We start from the raw sequence: 17,769 nt of genomic DNA on the forward strand, positions 1-17,769 counted from the left end.
TATGCCAGCAAAGTTGGAAAACTCAGCAGTGGCCACAGGACTGGAAAAGGTCAGTTTTCATTCCAATCCCAAAGAAAGGCAATGCCAAAGAATGCTCAAACTACTGCATAATTGCACTCATCTCACACGCTAGTAAAGTAATGCTCAAAATTCTCCAAGCCAGGCTTCAGCAATATGTGAACCATGAACTTCCTGATGTTCAAGCTGGTTTTAGAAAAGGCAGAGGAACCTTGCCAACATCTGCTGGATCATTGAAAAAGCAAGAGAGTTCCAGAAAAACATCTATTTCTGCTTTATTGGCTATGCCAAAGCCTTTGACTATGTGGATCACAATAAACTGTGGAAAATTCTGAAAGAGATGGGAATACCAGACCACCTGACCTGCCTCTTGAGAAATCTGTATACAGGTCAGGAAGCAACAGGTAAAACTAGACATGGAACAACAGACTGGTTCCAAATAGGAAAAGGAGTACGTCAAGGCTGTATATTGTCACCCTGCTTGTTTAACTTACATGCAGAGTGTATCATGAGAAACAATGGGCTGGAAGAAGCACAAGCTGGAATCAAGATTGCCGAAGAGGAACTGAAAAGCCTCTTGATGAAAGTGAAAGAGGAGAGTGAAAAAGTTGGCTTAAAACTCAACATTCAGAAAACGAAGATCATGGCATCCGGTCCCACCACTTTATGGGAAATAGATGGGGAAACAGTGGAAACAGTGTCAGACTTTATTTTTCTGGGCTCCAAAATCACTGCAGATGGTGACTGCATCCATGAAATTAAAAGACACTTACTCCTTGGAAGGAAAGTTATGACCAACCTAGACAGCATATTGAAAATCAGAGACATAACTTTGCCAACAAAGGTCCATCTAGTCAAGGCTATGGTTTTTCCAGTGGTCATGTATGGATGTGAGAGTTGGACTGTGAAGAAAGCTGAGCACCAAAGAATTGATGCTTTTGAACTGTGGTGTTGGAGAAGACTCTTGAGAGTCCCTTGGACTGCAAGGAGATCCAACTAGTCCATTCTAAAGGAGATTAGTCCTAAGTGTTCATTGGAAGGACTGATGCTAAAGCTGAAACTCCAGTACTTTGGCCACCTCATGCGAAGAGTTGACTCACTGGAAAAGGCCCTGATGCTGGGAGGGATTGGGGGCAGGAGGAGAAGGGGATGACAGAGGATGAGATGGCTGGATGGCATCACTAACTCCATGGACATGAGTCTGAGTGAACTCCAGGAGTTGGTGATGGACAGGGAGGCCTGGCGTGCTGCGATTCATGGGGTCGCAAAGAGTCGGACACGACTGAGAGACTGAACTGAACTGAACTGAAAATATTTAGAAGCATGTTCATTTGAGCACATGTGTATGAATGTATGTATTTACACCTGTACATATATGTATATTCATGTGTGTATTCCCTGGCATTGTCCACTAGAAAGTCCAGAAGCAAAGTCATCCCAGTAGCAGTGACCACACTGACACCCAGATCTTGACCCTTCCCCACTAAAAGGAACCAAGGCTCTTTGGAGAAATAACTGATAAGAGTGTAAATGCGGGGTAGGTACAAGATGCACCTGAAATACCATGAGATGCCAAAAAAGGGAGAAAATGATCAAAACAATGGTAGGTGACATGTCAAAAGGGCTCCCATTGGCCATATCTAGGACAATTACAACACCAGAATAGCTAGGTACAGTAGTGCATTAGAAACCACTAGAAAAAATAGGAGTAAGTCCATGCTGATAACAGAAATAAATTAAAAAGAGAGAAGGTGAGGCTCTCACAGTGGAATGTCAAGGATTGACTGATAAATGTGGAGGATATATGTATGTGTGTATATATATACACACATACATATACACACCTAATTATGACTGATTGAAGTTGTACAGCAGAAAAAAACACAGCACTGTAAAGCAATTTTCCTCCAATTAAAAATAAAATATGGAGGCAACGGGAGAGCTAGAAAATCAGCATTTTGCAAGCATCATAGTAAAAGATCTAATCAGGAAAGAGTCCTAAGTCAATGTTAGACCTAAGGGACATTTTGAAGAGCACAGTATTTGCAATGAATGACATGATCCCTCCACAGATTTCCTATTAGTTGTAAAGGAGGGGAAAAACACCAGCAATTACACTAATTTAATATAACCAACGAGAGGTAGACAGGAGTCTCCATGCTCCTCCAGATCTAACACCCCAGGTGAGCCACAACTTCACCTGGGCTGCCTTCCAGCTGAGAATGCAGAATCTCATCTGACCACAGTGAAATATCAGACAAATATGAAAATCTACAGTTGACCCTGGAGCAATAGTGCATTAGCAGTGCCAACCCCCACACAGTCGGCCCTCTGGATCCAGGGTTCTGCTTCTACATGTCCAACTAAGCACAGATCAAGAAGTACCTGTAGCATCTATTTAGTGAAACAAATCCATCCATGGTGGACCCATGCAATTCAACCCCCTTGATATTTAAAAGTCAACTGTATTTTCAAAAAGTGGGGTAGAATTGTATTCTTCAAAAATCCCCCATCCATCATAAAAAACAAAAATGCTACTAAAATGTTCCAGATTAAAGGAGGCTAAGTTGATTCTACACTGGAGCAGGAAAATGCTATTAATATAAAGAATGTTATTAGGTCAATCAACAAAGTTGAAAAAATATTTATATATATTTCTATAAGTAGATAATAGAAGTATTCTATCAACATAAATTTATTAAGAAGATAAATATGCTGTGGCCACATGAGAAAATATTCTTATTCTTAGGAAATACACACTGAAGTAATTAGAGACAAATGACATGTGAAACATACAGTCGAATCACTCAGAAGGTAGTATGTATGTGTAGAGAAATAACAAAAATGGAAACGGAGTAAAATGCTAACAAATGAATGTAAGTAACAATATATAACCCTGTTCTTTGTAGTATTTTAATCTTTGCAACTTTTTATAAATTTGGAATTGTCCTCAAATAAAATCAAATTTTAAAACTCTGTAGTTCTACTTCAAGCATGAAAGGAATGCCTAGCTTGTGTAACCAAGACCTCTTGGGCTTGTTGATGAACAGTGTCAGCTCCTGGCCACCATCACTTCCCGTGTCCTCTTGCCAAAGCAGGCAGAGAGTTCAGCCACGTTGGTCTAATTACTTGTGGCCAGAGCTGCCAGAAACCTTTTGATTCTACATCCTGTCACGCTGGGTGGGTTTAGCTGAGGTCAGTTCCACGATGTATTACATGTAAATATAATCACAGCATCATTTTTTCCCCCGTTCATTCAACAATGTGCTTAGTACATGCCAACTTCTGGGCCTACTGTGGAGACTACATTCTCCCCTGTTAATGAAACCAAGAAATTTGGGTATGATCCTAAACTCCTCCTTATTTTCACAAATCATTCAATCTGCTACCAATCAGAAACAACTTTACCTCCTATTAATATAAAGAATGTTATTATACATGTCTCCCAAATGTCCCCATTTAAACATCTACCACATATCTGAGACTCCCTGAACCTCTCTACTCACAGCCTCCCCCACCTCCCTTGATGGCAGCTCCATTCTTGCTGCCATTGGTGCCAAACACATTTAAGTCACCAAGTCATATTTCCCACGTCCATAAAACCATGTGGCTGCATCCAGATCCAAAAGCTTCTCAGCACTTGAAATAGTACGACTCTGGTCCAAGTCACTATCATCTCTCATCTGGATTTTTGAAATCAGCATTACTTATTGAATGAGTGAACAACCAGCAATCTTGGCTCTCAGGGCACTCAGTGAAAATCAACCATTTCATCCAAACTTTTAAAAAATGTAAACTCCAGTAATGAACACATTCTTAAAACCGAGAGCTAATATACATGTTGTAAAACAATAGTGGGGTTTTTATTAAAATAAAAAACCACATATTAATCAAATTAACAAAGATCAAACACAAAGAACAAATATTAAAAGCAGCAACAGAAAAACAACAAATAACACACAAGGGGATTCCCATAAGGATAACATCTGATCTTTCAATAGAAACTCTTCAGGCCAGAAAGGAATGGCAAGACATACTTAGAGTGATGAAAGAAAATAACCTACAGCCCAGATTACTGTACCCAGAAAGGATCTCATTCAAATATGAAGGAGAAATCAAAAGCTTTACAGACAAGCAAAAGCTGAGAGAATTCAGCACACCAAACCAGCTCTCCAACAAATGCTAAAGGATCTTCTCTAGACAGGAAACACAGAAAAGGTGTATAAACTCGAACCCAAAACAATAAAGAAAATGGCAACAGGATCATACTCGTCAATAATTACCTTAAATGTAAATAGGTTGAATGCCTCAACCAAAAGACAAAGACTGGCTGAATGGATACAAAAACAAGACCCCTATATATGTTGTCTACAAGAGACCTACCTCAAAACAAGGAACACATACAGACTGAAAGTGAAGGGCTGGAAAAAGATATTCCATGCAAATAGAGACTAAAAGAAAGAAGGTGTAGCAATACTCACATCAGATAAAATAGACTTTAAAACAAAGGCTGTGAAAAGAGACAAAGAAGGACACTACATAATGATCAAAGGATCAATCCAAGAAGAAGATATAACAATTATAAATATATATTCACCCAACATAGGAGCACCACAATATGTAAGACAAATGCTAACAAGTATGAAAGGGGAAATTAACAATAACACAATAATAGTGGGAGACTTTAATACCCCATGCATACCTATGGATAGATAAACTAAACAGAAAATTAACAAGGAAACACAAACTTTAAATGATACAATAGACCAGTTAGACCTAATTGATATCTATAGGACATTTCACCCCAAAACAATGAATTTTACCTTTTTCTCAAGCGCACATGGAACCTTCTCCAGGATAGATCATATCCTGGGCCATAAATCTAGCCTTGGTAAATTCAAAAAAAACTGAAATCATTCCAAGTATCTTTTCTGACCACAATACAGTAAGATGAGATGTCAATTACAGGAGAAAAACTATTAAAAATTCCAACATATGGAGGCTGAACAACACGCTGCTGAATAACCAACTTATCACAGAAGAAATCAAAAAAGAAATAAAAATATGCATAGAAACAAATGAAGATGAAAACACAACAACCCAAAACCTGTGAGATACTATAAAAGCAGTGCTAAGGAGAAGGATCATAACAATACAGGCTCACCTCAAGAAACAAGAAAAAAGTTAAATAAATAACCTAACTCTACACCTAAACCAACTAGAAAAGGAAGAAATGAAGAACCCCATAATTAGTAGAAGGAAAGAAATCTTAAAAATTAGGGAAGAAATAAATGCAAAAGAAACAAAAGAGACCATAGCAAAAATCAACAAAACCAAAAGCTGGTTCTTTGAGAAGATAAATAAAATTGACAAATCATTAGCCAGACTCATCAAGAAACAAAGGGAGAAAAATCAAATCAATAAAACTAGAAATGAAAATGGAGAGATCACAACAGACAACAAAGAAATACAAAGGATCATGAGACTACTATCAGTAACTATATGCCAATAAAATGGACAACTTGGAAGAAATGGACAAATTCTTAGAAAAGTACAACTTTCCAAAACTGGACCAGGAAGAAATAGAAAATCTTAACAGATCCATCACAAGCACGGAGATTGAAACTGTAATCAGAAATCTTCCAACAAACAAAAGCCCAGGACCAGACGGCTTCACAGCTGAATTCTACCAAAAATTTTGAGAAGAGTTAACACCTATCCTACTCAAACTTTTCCAGAAAATTGCAGAGGAAGGTAAACTTCCAAACTCATTCTATGAGGCCACCATCACTCTAATACCAAAAAGTGACAAAGATGCCACAAAAAAGAAAACTACAGGCCAATATCACTGATGAATATAGATGCAAAAATCCTTAACAAAATTCTAGCAAACAGAATCCAACAACATATTAAAAAGATCATACATCATGACCAAGTGGGTTTTATCCCAGGGATACAAGGATTCTTCAATATCTGCAAATCAATCAATGTAGTATACCACATTAACAAATTGAAAGATAAAAACCATATGATTATCTCAATAGATGCAGAGAAAGCCTTTGACAAAATTCAACATCCATTTATGACAAAAACCCTCCAGAAAGCAGGAACAGAAGGAACATACCTCAACATAATAAAAGCTATATATGACAAACCCACAGCAAACATTATCCTCAATGGTGAAAAATTGAAAGCATTTCCCCTAAAGTCAAGAACAAGACAAGGGTGCCCACTCTCACCACTACTATTCAACATAGTTTTGGAAGTTTTGGCCACAGCAATAAGAGCAGAAAAAGACATAAAAGGAATCCAGATTGGAAAAGAAGTAAAACTCTCACTGTTTGCAGATGACATGATCCTCTACACAGAAAACCCTGAAGACTCCACCAGAAAATTACTAGAGCTAATCAATGAATATAGTAAAGTTGCAGGATATAAAATCAACACACAGAAATCACTTTCATTCCTATACACTAATAATGAGAAAATAGAGAAATTAAGGAAACAATTCCATTCACCATTGCAATGAAAAGAATAAAATACTTAGGAATATATATACCTAAAGAAGCAAAACACCTATATATATAAAACTATAAAACACTGGTGAAAGAAATCAATGAGGAAACTAATAGATGGAGAAATATACCATGTTCATGGATTGGAAGAATCAATATAGTGAAAATGAGTATACTACCCAAAGCAATCTATAGATTCAGTGCAATCCCTATCAAGCTACCAAAGGTATTTTTCATAGTTCAGTTCAGTTCAGTCACTCAGTCATGTCCAATTCTTTGCAACCCCATGAATCGCAGCATGCCAGGCCTCGCTGTCCATCACCAACACCCAGAGTTCACTCAAACTCATGTCCATAGAGTTGGTGATGCCATCCAGCCATTTCATCCTCTGTCATCCCCTTCTCCTCCTGCCCCCAATCCCTCCCAGCATCAGGGTCTTTTTCAATGAGTCAACTCTTCACATGAGGTGGCCAAAGTATTGGAATTTCGGCTTTAGCATTAGTCCTTCCAATGAACACCCAGGACTCATCTCCTTTAGGATGGACTGGTTGGATCTCCTTGCAGTCCAAGGGATTCTCAAGAGTCTTCTCAAACACCACAGTTCAAAAGCATCTATTCTTCGGCTCTCAGCTTTCTTCACAGTCCAACTCTCACATCCACACATGACCATTGGAAAAACCAGAGCCTTGAGTAGACGGACCTTTGTTGGCAAAGTTACATCTCTGCTTTTGAATAGGCTATCTAGGTTGGTCATAACTTTCCTTCCAAGGAGTAAGCGTCTTTTAATTTCATGGCTGCAATCACCATCTGCAGTGATTCTGGAGCCCCCCCAAAAAAAGTCTGACACTGTTTCCATAGTTTCCCCAACTATTTCCCATGAAGCGATGGGACCAGATGCAATGATCTTAGTTTTCTGAATGTTGAGCTTTAAGCCAACTTTTTCCAACTTTTTTTATAGACAGAGAAGCTCTATATAGTCAGCAAAAACAAGACGGGGAGCTAGCTGACTGTGGCTCAGATCATGAACTCCTTATTGCCAAATTCAGACTTAAATTGAAGAAAGTAGGGAAAACCACTAGACTATTCAGGTATGACCTAAATCAAATCCCTTATGACTACACAGTGGAAGTGAGAAATAGATTTAAGGGACTAGATCTGATAGGTAGAGTGCCTGATGAACTATGGATGGAGGTTCCTGACACTGCACAGGAGACAGGGATCAAGACCATCCCCATGGAAAAGAAATGCAAAAAAGCAAAATGGCTGTCTGAGGAGGCCTTACAAATAGCTGTGAAAAGAAGAGAAGTGAAAAGCAAAGGAGAAAAGGGAAGATATAAGCATCTGAATGCAGAGTTCCAAAGAATCACAAGGAGAGCTAAGAAAGCCTTCTTCAGCGATCAATGCAAAGAAATAGAGGAAAACAACAGAATGGGAAAGACTAGAGATCTCTTCAAGAAAATTAGAGATACCAAGGGAACATTTCATGCAAAGATGGTCTTGCTAAAGGACAGACATGGTATGAACCTAACAGAAGCAGAAGATATTAAGAAGAGATGGCAAGAATACACAGAAGAACTGTACAAAAAAGATCTTCACAATCAAGATTTTTCACAGAGCTAGGACCAATAATTTCACAATTTGTATGGAAATACAAAAAAACCTCAAATAGCCAAAGCAATCTTGAGAAAGAAGAATGGAACTGGAGGAATCAACTTGCCTGACTTCAGGCTCTACTACAAAGTCACAGTCATCAAGACAGTATAGTACTGGCACAAAGACAGACATATAGATCAATGGAACAAAATAGAAAGCCCAGAGATAAATCCACAGACCTATGGATACCTTATCTTTGACAAAGGAAGCAAGAATACACAATGGAGAAACAACAATCTCTTTAACAAGTGGTGCTGGGAAAACTGGTCAACCACTTGGAAAAGAATGAAACTAGAACACTTTCTAACACCATACACAAAAATAAACTCAAAATGGATTGAAGATCTATAAACGTAAGACCAGAAACTATAAAACTCTTAGAGGAGAACATAGGCAAAACACTCTCCAACATAAATCACAGCAGGATCCTCTATGACCCACCTCCCAGAATATTGGAAATCAAAGCAAAAATAAACAAATGGGACCTAATTAAACTTAAAAGCTTCTGCACAACAAAGGAAACTATAAGCAAGGTGAAAAGACAGCCTTCAGAATGTGAGAAAATAATAGAAAATGAAGCAGCTGACAAAGAATTAATCTCAAAAATATACAAGCAACTCCTGCAGAGTTGCAGCTCAACTCCAGAAAAATAAATGACCCAATCAAAAAATGGGCCAAAGATCTAAATAGACATTTCTCCAGAGAAGACATATAGATGGCTAACAAACACATGAAAAGATGCTCAACATCATTCATTATCAGAGAAATATAAATCAAAACCACAATGAGGCACCATTTCACGCCAGTCAGAATGGCTGCGATCCAAAAGTCTACAAGCAATAAATGCTGGAGAGGGTGTGGAGAAAAGGGAACCCTCTTACACTGTTGGTGGGAATGCAAACTAGTACAGCCACTATGGAGAACAGTGTGGAGATTCCTTAAAAAACTGGAAATAGAACTGCCATACGACCCAGCAATTCCACTGCTGGGCATACACACCAAGGAAACCAGAATGGAAAGAGACACGTGTACCCCAATGTTCATCGCAGCACTGTTTATAATAGCCAGGACATGGAAGCAACCTAGATGTCCATCAGCAGAAGAATGGATAAGAAAGCTGTGGTACATATACACAATGGAGTGTTACTCAGCCATTAAAAAGAATACGTTTGAATCAGTTCTAATGAGGTGGATGAAACTGGAGCCTATTATACAGAGTGAAGTAAGCCAGAAAGAAAAACACCAATGCAGTATACTAACGCATATATATGGAATTTAGAAAGATGGCAATGATAACCCTGTATATGAGACAGCAAAAGAGACACAGATATATAGAACAGTCTTTTGGACTCTGTGGGAGAGGGAGAGGGTGGGATGATTTGGGAGAATGGCATTGAAACATGTATATTACCATATGTGAAACAAATCGCCAGTCCAGGTTCGATGCATGATACAGAATACACGGGGCTGGTGCACTGGGATGACCCAGAAGGATGGGATGGGGAGGGAAGAGGGAGGGGGATTCAGGATCGGGAACACATGTACACCTATGGCAGATTCATGTCAACGTATGGCAAAACCAGTACAATATTGTAAAGTAATTATTCTCCAATTAAAATAAATAAATTTATATTTAAAAAAATAAAATAAAATATGGAGAGGTAGGAATTCCCCCATGGTCCAGTGGTAAAGGCCCTGCACTTCCATTGCAGTGAGTCCAGGTTAGATCTTGGTGAGGGAACTAAGACCCAGAAACAGGGCAGTGTGACTCCCCCAAAAAAAAGCCAAAACAAAAAACAAAACAAACCAACAAACAGAAAAAACAGTGAGGTGAGTGAAATGAGTATACAAATGCAGAATCCTGTTTTTATTAAGATTCTGATATTTTGTTCATCATGGATTTTTGTTTGCATTGATTTTGATTTTTTAATTACTTAAAAATAGCATTTATTTGCAAATCAAAATCACAGTGAGACACCACCTCACAACCACTGTGACAGTCACAATAAAAAAAGTAGAAAATCACAAGTGTGAATGAGCATATCAAAAACTTGGAGCTCTGCTAGATGGGAATGTAAAACGCTTTAGCTGCTGTGACAGTTCATTAAAGAGTTAAACTCAATAAATAAAAGTAAAAAATAAAAAGAAATAAAATAAAAAACTAACCAAGAATTCTTTATATGACTAGATCACTTGACACTCTTCTAGAAGTTGTGACCAATACTATAAAATTACAAAAGTTTATTAAATAAGCGAAACAAGAGTATAAACTATTTTTACCTGTGACTGATATAACTATATAGCTATAAAATGTGTAAGTATCAAATTAAGACTCCTGGCTAGAACAAAAGAATTCAACAAAACATCCATATTTGAAATAAACATAAAATTCCACAGCTTTCACCTCTATCAGCAAAAAAAAGTTATGAGATATAAGAGGAGGAAAAAAATGTTAACTGCAACATTAAGAAAAAACACATAACCAAACACTATGCAGGCACAACATGAATATATATAATAAAAGGAGAAATATTTGTGATATGCTATGAAGTATAAAAACTGTGTACAAAACCACATGGAGATGAAATATATATACATGTCTATATACATACATTAAATGTTCACTCTAACAGGGAAAAAATCTAAGAGAGTGTACCAAAGTAATAATCATAATCACTACCTTTGATCTAAAGTACTAGATAATTTAAATTTTCTTCTTCATAGTGTAATTCCCAGATTTCTACAATCATCATGAAAGATTTTTCTTTAAACCACAGTACCTACTAGGAAGCTTAAATAATGCATAAAAGTATTTATACTAATTAGATTCTGACCTTGTCAGAGGGATAAACCTTTATAAAAACAGTACTTAGTTACAGACAGCTATTTGCTATTTGCAAAGCAATATACAGACAGATTATCAGTACACATTAAATATTATTAATGTTTATTAAAATATGTCAATGTGTTATGTTGGGCACAGTCAATATTTAAAAGTGGAATGGGACAGCATTAGTGCCACAGTATTGGAGAAGGAAATGGCAACCCACTCCAGTATTCTTGCCTGGAGAATCCCAGGGCCAGAGGAGCCTAGTGGGGTCACACAGATCAGACACGACTGAAGCGACTTAGCAGCAGCAGAAGCAGCAGTGCCACAGAGCGACCTCAGGAAAATATTTTATCTACAGGACATTGCTATTCTTTTGAGAACTCAATCTCTGAATTTGGCCCTAACAGCACTTAACATACGTAGTTAAGTCTCTGGAGCAGTCAACCAGAAAACCAGCAGAATAAGGCCCTCAATCATTTTTCAAATTGATGGTGATTATTGTTCCAGGTGATAAGTTTCAGGGGCTTATTTAATCTGTGATTAACAGTTAGGCCTCCATAGTAATCAACTTTATTCTAACATATATATCACCACCTTACAAAGAGATGCCCTGGTAGAGAAAGAAAAAAGACTCTGCAAATCCAAAATACTCAGGAAATTGTGTGCTTTGGTTAATGTAGTATTTAATAAAACAAAATTTTTTTCTTTTTTTTAATTTATTTTAATTGGAGGCTAATTACTTTACAATATTGTAGTGGTTCTGCATACGTTGACAAGAATCAGCCATGCGTGTACATGTGTTCCGCACCCTGAACCCCCCTCCCACCTCCCTCCCCATCCCATCCCTCAGGGTCATCCCAGTGCACTAGCCCTGAGCACCCTGTCTCATGCATTGAACCTGGACTGGTGATCCATTTCACATATGGTAATATATATGTTTCAATGCTATTCTCTCAGATCATCCCACCTTCACCTTCTCCCCCAGAGTCCAAAAGTCTGTTCTTTACATCTGTGTCTCTTTTGCTGTCTCGCATATAGGGGTCATCGTTACCATCTTTCTAAATTCCATATATATGTGTTAATATATATTGTATATATTATATAATATATACTATATATATATGTATATAAACATAGAATATGTATTGGTGTTTTTCTTTCTGACTTACTTCACTCTGTATAGGCTCCAGTTTCATCCACCTCAATAGAACTGATTCAAATGCATTCTTTTTAATAGCTGTGTAATATTCCATTGTGTATATGTACCACAGATTTCTTATCCATTCGTCTGCCAATGGGCATCTAGGTTGCTTCCATGTCCTGGCTATTGTAAACAGTGCTGCGATGAACAATGGGGTACACGTGTCTCTTTCAATTCTGGTTTGCTCAGTGTGTATGCCCAGCAGTGGGATTGCTGGGTCGTATGGCAGTTCTATTTCCAGTTTTTTAAGGAATCTCCACACTGTTCTCCATAGTGGCTGTACTAGTTTGCATTCCCACCAACAGTGTAAGAGGGTTCCCTTTTCTCCACACCCTCTCCAGCATTTATTGTTTGTAGACTTTTTGATAGCAGCCATTCTCACCGGAGTGAGATGGTACCTCATTGTGGTTTTGATTTACATTTCTCTGATAATGAGTGATGTTGAGCATCTTTTCACGTGTAAAACAAAAATTTTAATCCCTTTGATTCAAGCATGAGTTATATGTGACCTGCTCTGTCACTTTACTAAAGACCACAGCCACTAAAAGAGCCAGGAGCACACGGTGCCTCAGGATGCACACTGACAAACGGTCACGCTTTCTCAGAAATGCCAGGGCACAGACAGTGAGCTGTGTGTGTAGGAAACCAGGCCACCCCCTGGAGACTGCCACTAAAAAAATAAAAAATCACACAATGACATCAACTTTATTGTTGCTTTTGCCTAATAATGAAGAAATGTAAGAAATTGAAAGTTCAAGTTAGCTGCAACTTTACCAAACATTTATCTCAAAGCAGCAGATGGCATTTTAAGGCAGTGTAGTAATAATGTACAAAGAGTTCACCAAAGGACCTCATTCACAAAAGTAAGTTAGGTTTCAATGGAAAAATGACATTGAATAATAGTGATGTTTCCATGAAAAAGTCTTACCATTTTATTATCATGCTTTGTTTTGTTTTTCCCTGTCAAGGCCACGCAGTTTGTGAGGTCGTAATCATAGATCCCCGACCAGGGACTGAACATGGGCCCTAGCAGTTGGAAGTGTGGAGTCCTAACCACTGGACTGCCAGGGAACCCCTACTATCACATTCTCACTAAACACTCTGCTAGCAGGCCACGTAATTCTGGGAGGGATCACTGCATTTTCTTCTAGAAGAACGAATGGTAGTACCAAGTTCTCTGCTTTGGCAGCCCACCACCCTAGTACATCAGTTCACTGATCAGGTGACAAGTGTTTACTGAGCACCTGCTGCATACAGGACACTGAGCCAGATATGTTCCAACTGTGGTTGCAGCCACTTTTCTTCCTGTGTCTTAGTTCGTGGCTGCATCAGATTGGTTTTACCTCTTTTTATAAGTGTCTTATTAGAAAGTCAATTCAAGACCATTCACTTGAATTCTGTTCTGCCAAAAGCTAGTATTAAAGAGACAGAAGGGTGGATTCGCCTACGTCATATTTTCACCTGTGTATCCCATAAACATGAATCATAGTAACAGCACTTCAAGGAAGCATTACTTTCACAGGGAGATTAAAAGGAAGCTTTCATATTCTTGTCTTCTTTTGCCTGGTTTCCCTAAAACTACTCGTCAAGGCAGGAGAGCACTCTGAGGCTCTAACAAATCCTGTGCCTACTAACCAAGTAGTCCTGGAGGTCTCTGCCAAGCTGCAGCAGGACGATCAGCATTTTTGCAACCTTGGCTCACACTCCCTTGAAAGCATCCAGAATTTCTCATCTGGTTTACCTACCATGCTCAACTAGGGAAAGAACAGAAGCGTGACTTCCTATATTGTTCAATTGACTTTGAGACAAAATTAGGACATGTTTTGTCCTGCATGAAGGCTGCACCCTTCTAATTACATGAATCTTAAGTCAAGAAACACCTGGAGTAACAGGCAAATTTGGCCTTGGAATACGGAATGAAGCAGGGCAAAGACTAATAGAGTTTTGCCAAGAAAATGCACTGGTCATAACAAACACCCTCTTCCAACAACACAAGAGAAGACTCTACACATGGACATCACCAGATGGTCAACACCGAAATCAGATTGATTATATTCTTTGCAACCAAAGATGGAGAAGCTCTATACAGTCAGCAAAAGCAAGACCAGGAGCTGACTGTAGCTCGGACCATGAACTCCTTATTGCCAAATTCAGACTTAAATTGATGAAAGTAGGGAAAACCACTAGACCATTCAGGTATGACCTAAATCAAATGCCTTATGATCATACAGTGGAAGTGAGAAATAGATTTAAGGGCCTAGAACTGATAGATAGAGTGCCTGATGAACTATGGAATGAGGTTCGTGATATTGTACAGGAGACAGGGATGAAGACAATCCCCATGGAAAAGAAATGCAAAAAGCAAAATGGCTGTCTGGGGAGGCCTTACAAATAGCTGTGAAAAGAAGAGAAGCGAAAAGCAAAGGAGAAAAGGAAAGATATAAACATCTGAATGCAGAGTTCCAAAGAATAGCAAGAATAGATAAGAAAGCCTTCCTCAGCGATCAATGCAAAGAAATAGAGGAAAACAACAGAATGGGAAAGACTAGGGATCTCTTCAAGAAAATCAGAGATACCAAAGGAACATTTCATGCAAAGATGGGCTCGATAAAGGACAGAAATGGTATGGACCTAACAGAAGCAGAAGATATTAGAAAGAGGTGGCAAGAATACGCAGAAGAACTGTACAAAAAAGATCTTCACGACCCAGATAATCATGATGGTGTGATCACTCACCTAGAGCCTGACATCCTGGAATGTGAAGTCAAGTGGGCCTTAGAAAGCATCACTATGAACAAAGTTAGTGGAGGTGATGGAATTCCAGTTGAGCTATTCCAAATCCTGAAAGATGATGCTGTGAAAGTGCTGCACTCAATATGCCAGCAAAGTTGGAAAACTCAGCAGTGGCCACAGGACTGGAAAAGGTCAGTTTTCATTCCAATCCCAAAGAAAGGCAATGCCAAAGAATGCTCAAACTACCGCACAATTGCACTCATCTCACACGCTAGTAAAGTAATGCTCAAAATTCTCCAAGCCAGGCTTCAGCAATATGTGAACCATGAACTTCCTGATGTTCAAGCTGGTTTTAGAAAAGGCAGAGGAACCAAAGATCAAATTGCCAACATCCACTGGATCGTGGAAAAAGCAAGAGAGTTCCAGAGAAACATCTATTTCTGCTTTATTGACTATGCCAAAGCCTTTGACTGTGTGGATCACAATAAACTGTGGAAAATTCTGAAAGAGATGGGAATACCAGACCACCAGACCACTGCCTCTTGAGAAATCTGTATGCAGGTCAGGAAGCAACAGTTAGAACTGGACATGGAACAACAGACTGGTTCCAAATAGGAAAAGGAGTTCGTCAAGGCTGTATATTGTCACCCTGTTTATTTAACTTATATGCAGAGTACATCATGAGAAACACTGGACTGGAAGAAACACAAGCTGGAATCAAGATTGACGGGAGAAATATCAATAACCTCCGATATGCAGATGACACCACCCTTATGGCAGAAAGTGAAGAGGAACTGAAAAGCCTCTTGACGAAAGTGAAAGAGGAGAGTGAAAAAGTTGGCTTAAAGCTCAACATTCAGAAAACAAAGATCATGGCATCCGGTCCCACCACTTTATGGGAAATAGATGGGGAAACAGTGGAAACAGTGTCAGACTTTATTTTTCTGGGCTCCAAAATCACTACAGATGGTGACTGCAGCCATAAAATTAAAAGACGCTTACTACTTGGAAGGAAAGTTATGACCAACCTAGATAGCATATTCAAAAGCAGAGACATTACTTTGCCAACAAAGGTTCGTCTAGTCAAGGCTATGGTTTTTCCAGTGGTCATGTATGGATATGAGAGTTGGACTGTGAAGAAAGCTGAGAGCCGAAGAATTGATGCTTTTGAACTGTGGTGTTGGAGAAGACTCTTGAGAGTCCCTTGGACTGCAAGGAGATCCAACCAGTCCATTCTGAAGGAGATCAGCCCTGAGATTTCTTTGGAAGGAATGATGCTAAAGCTGAAACTCCAGTACTTTGGCCACCTCATGTGAAGAGTTGACTCATTGGAAAAGACTCTGATGCTGGGAGGGATTGGGGGCAAGAGGAGAAGGGGACGACAGAGGATGAGATGGCTGGATGGCATCACTGACTTGATGGACATGAGTCTCAGTGAATTCTGGGAGTTGGTGATGGACAGGGAGGCCTGGCGTGCTGTGATTAATGGGGTCGCAAAGAGTTGGACACGACTGAGCAACTGATCTGATCTGATCTGATCTACCTTCACAGACAATACTAAAGAACTAATAATGATAATCACCTCCTATTCGCTCCTGTGCCCTAGAAAGGTTATTTTTTCCCCTTTGTTAAAACTGAAGTGACATTTCTCCATTACTAACTCATTAATTTATACTCACTTCCCCTTCCCTTCCTTAAAAAGGAGTTGTTTACCTGAGTCAATTAACCTGGTTCCCTGTGGCCGCAGCTGAAGAAAACATGGCAGTTTTACTTTACTAGGTCTTCTAAGTTATCAATGAGCAGACAAGGCTTCCCGTCTCAGGGAAGCTAAGCACTGAACACAAACTTACATCTTTTCCCAGTACTCTGAGTTCAAACTGGGTCTCCTTGAAGTGAACCTTTGTAATCCGAGGCCTGAAAAACAAAGCAGATGGTAGTGCTACTGGTGCTTTTAAGAATTAATCAGAAATTCAGAGAAGTATCCGGTAGAAAAAAAGGTTGCTCCTACTGGCCCCTTCATAGGTTGCTACTGTAACTGTAGAGAGTTCCCTGTATATCCTTTGCTCTGGACACCTTCCTAAACACACTTCCTTCTCATTCTCCTGGGCTTCTCCAGTGAATGCAGGTGAGCTTGGCATCCCCAGGCCCTGGCAGTACAGCCTTTCCAGAAACAGTGTAGTGCTGTGGGCTCCCCAATCTCTCTCAGATCCTGCCTCATTTAGGGTCAGAACTCAGAGCAGTCCTGGGCCCACAGTTCACCACACACACTGGAATGGATAGGAAATCCTATTATAAACAGCCTCCATGGACAAGAGAGCCTAGAATAAAAATACCTCAAATTTACAGAGAACATACACACCGAGAGGAACTAGAAGAGAACTTACACCCAATTTCACTCATTTATTATCAACCACTGGAAATGTCTGTTTGCTTTTCCCCAACACTTTCAGTGACATTATAGTTCCATAAGCCCAATACATATAGTGCACAACTTTAATACCAATTCTGCCCTCAAGTTAAACTTACCAGAAATACTTTCCCACTTGTTTTTTATTCTTATAGACAACTACACCAACCGGAGTTAATCCTAAAAAATACTCAGATTTGTTTTCTCCCTGCAAAAACAAACATATGCTTGTAACCATAAATTTATTCATGTAAAAAGTCTCTGTCAAACTATAATTAGCCATATGCACATTATCTGTTGCATAAATACTGGATCTGGTTTTTCAAAGACATCAGCTTAGAAAGCTAGTTAAGCTATCATGGTAGCTAACTTGCTGCTCATTTCTCCTGAAGTTTTTAAGAAAAGTGTTCTT

The 17,769-nt window shown here is 39.0% G+C and overlaps 1 protein-coding gene across 12 annotated transcripts in view; it reads right to left on the minus strand.

Moving 5' to 3' along the window:
- Nucleotides 1-17,769, minus strand: part of EPB41L4A (erythrocyte membrane protein band 4.1 like 4A) — a 293,459-nt gene that overhangs the window by 92,669 nt on the left and 183,021 nt on the right. For 10 of the 12 annotated variants that reach the window (XM_086323340.1, XM_086323337.1, XM_086323331.1 and 7 more), the window contains 2 exons: nt 17,477-17,565; nt 16,801-16,864 (listed from right to left, as the gene is read on the minus strand). The exons of the other annotated variants lie outside the window; for them this stretch is intronic. In XM_086323340.1, coding sequence (XP_086179466.1) covers nt 16,801-16,864; nt 17,477-17,565 — 153 coding nt within the window. The remainder of the gene's footprint in view (nt 1-16,800; nt 16,865-17,476; nt 17,566-17,769) is intronic. 12 annotated transcript variants of the gene reach the window in all.

Source organism: Bos grunniens, chromosome 10, assembly GCF_055505025.1.
Source record: "Bos grunniens cultivar Pamir isolate PY7600 chromosome 10, Bosgru_T2T1.0, whole genome shotgun sequence".
NCBI lineage: Eukaryota > Metazoa > Chordata > Mammalia > Artiodactyla > Bovidae > Bos > Bos grunniens.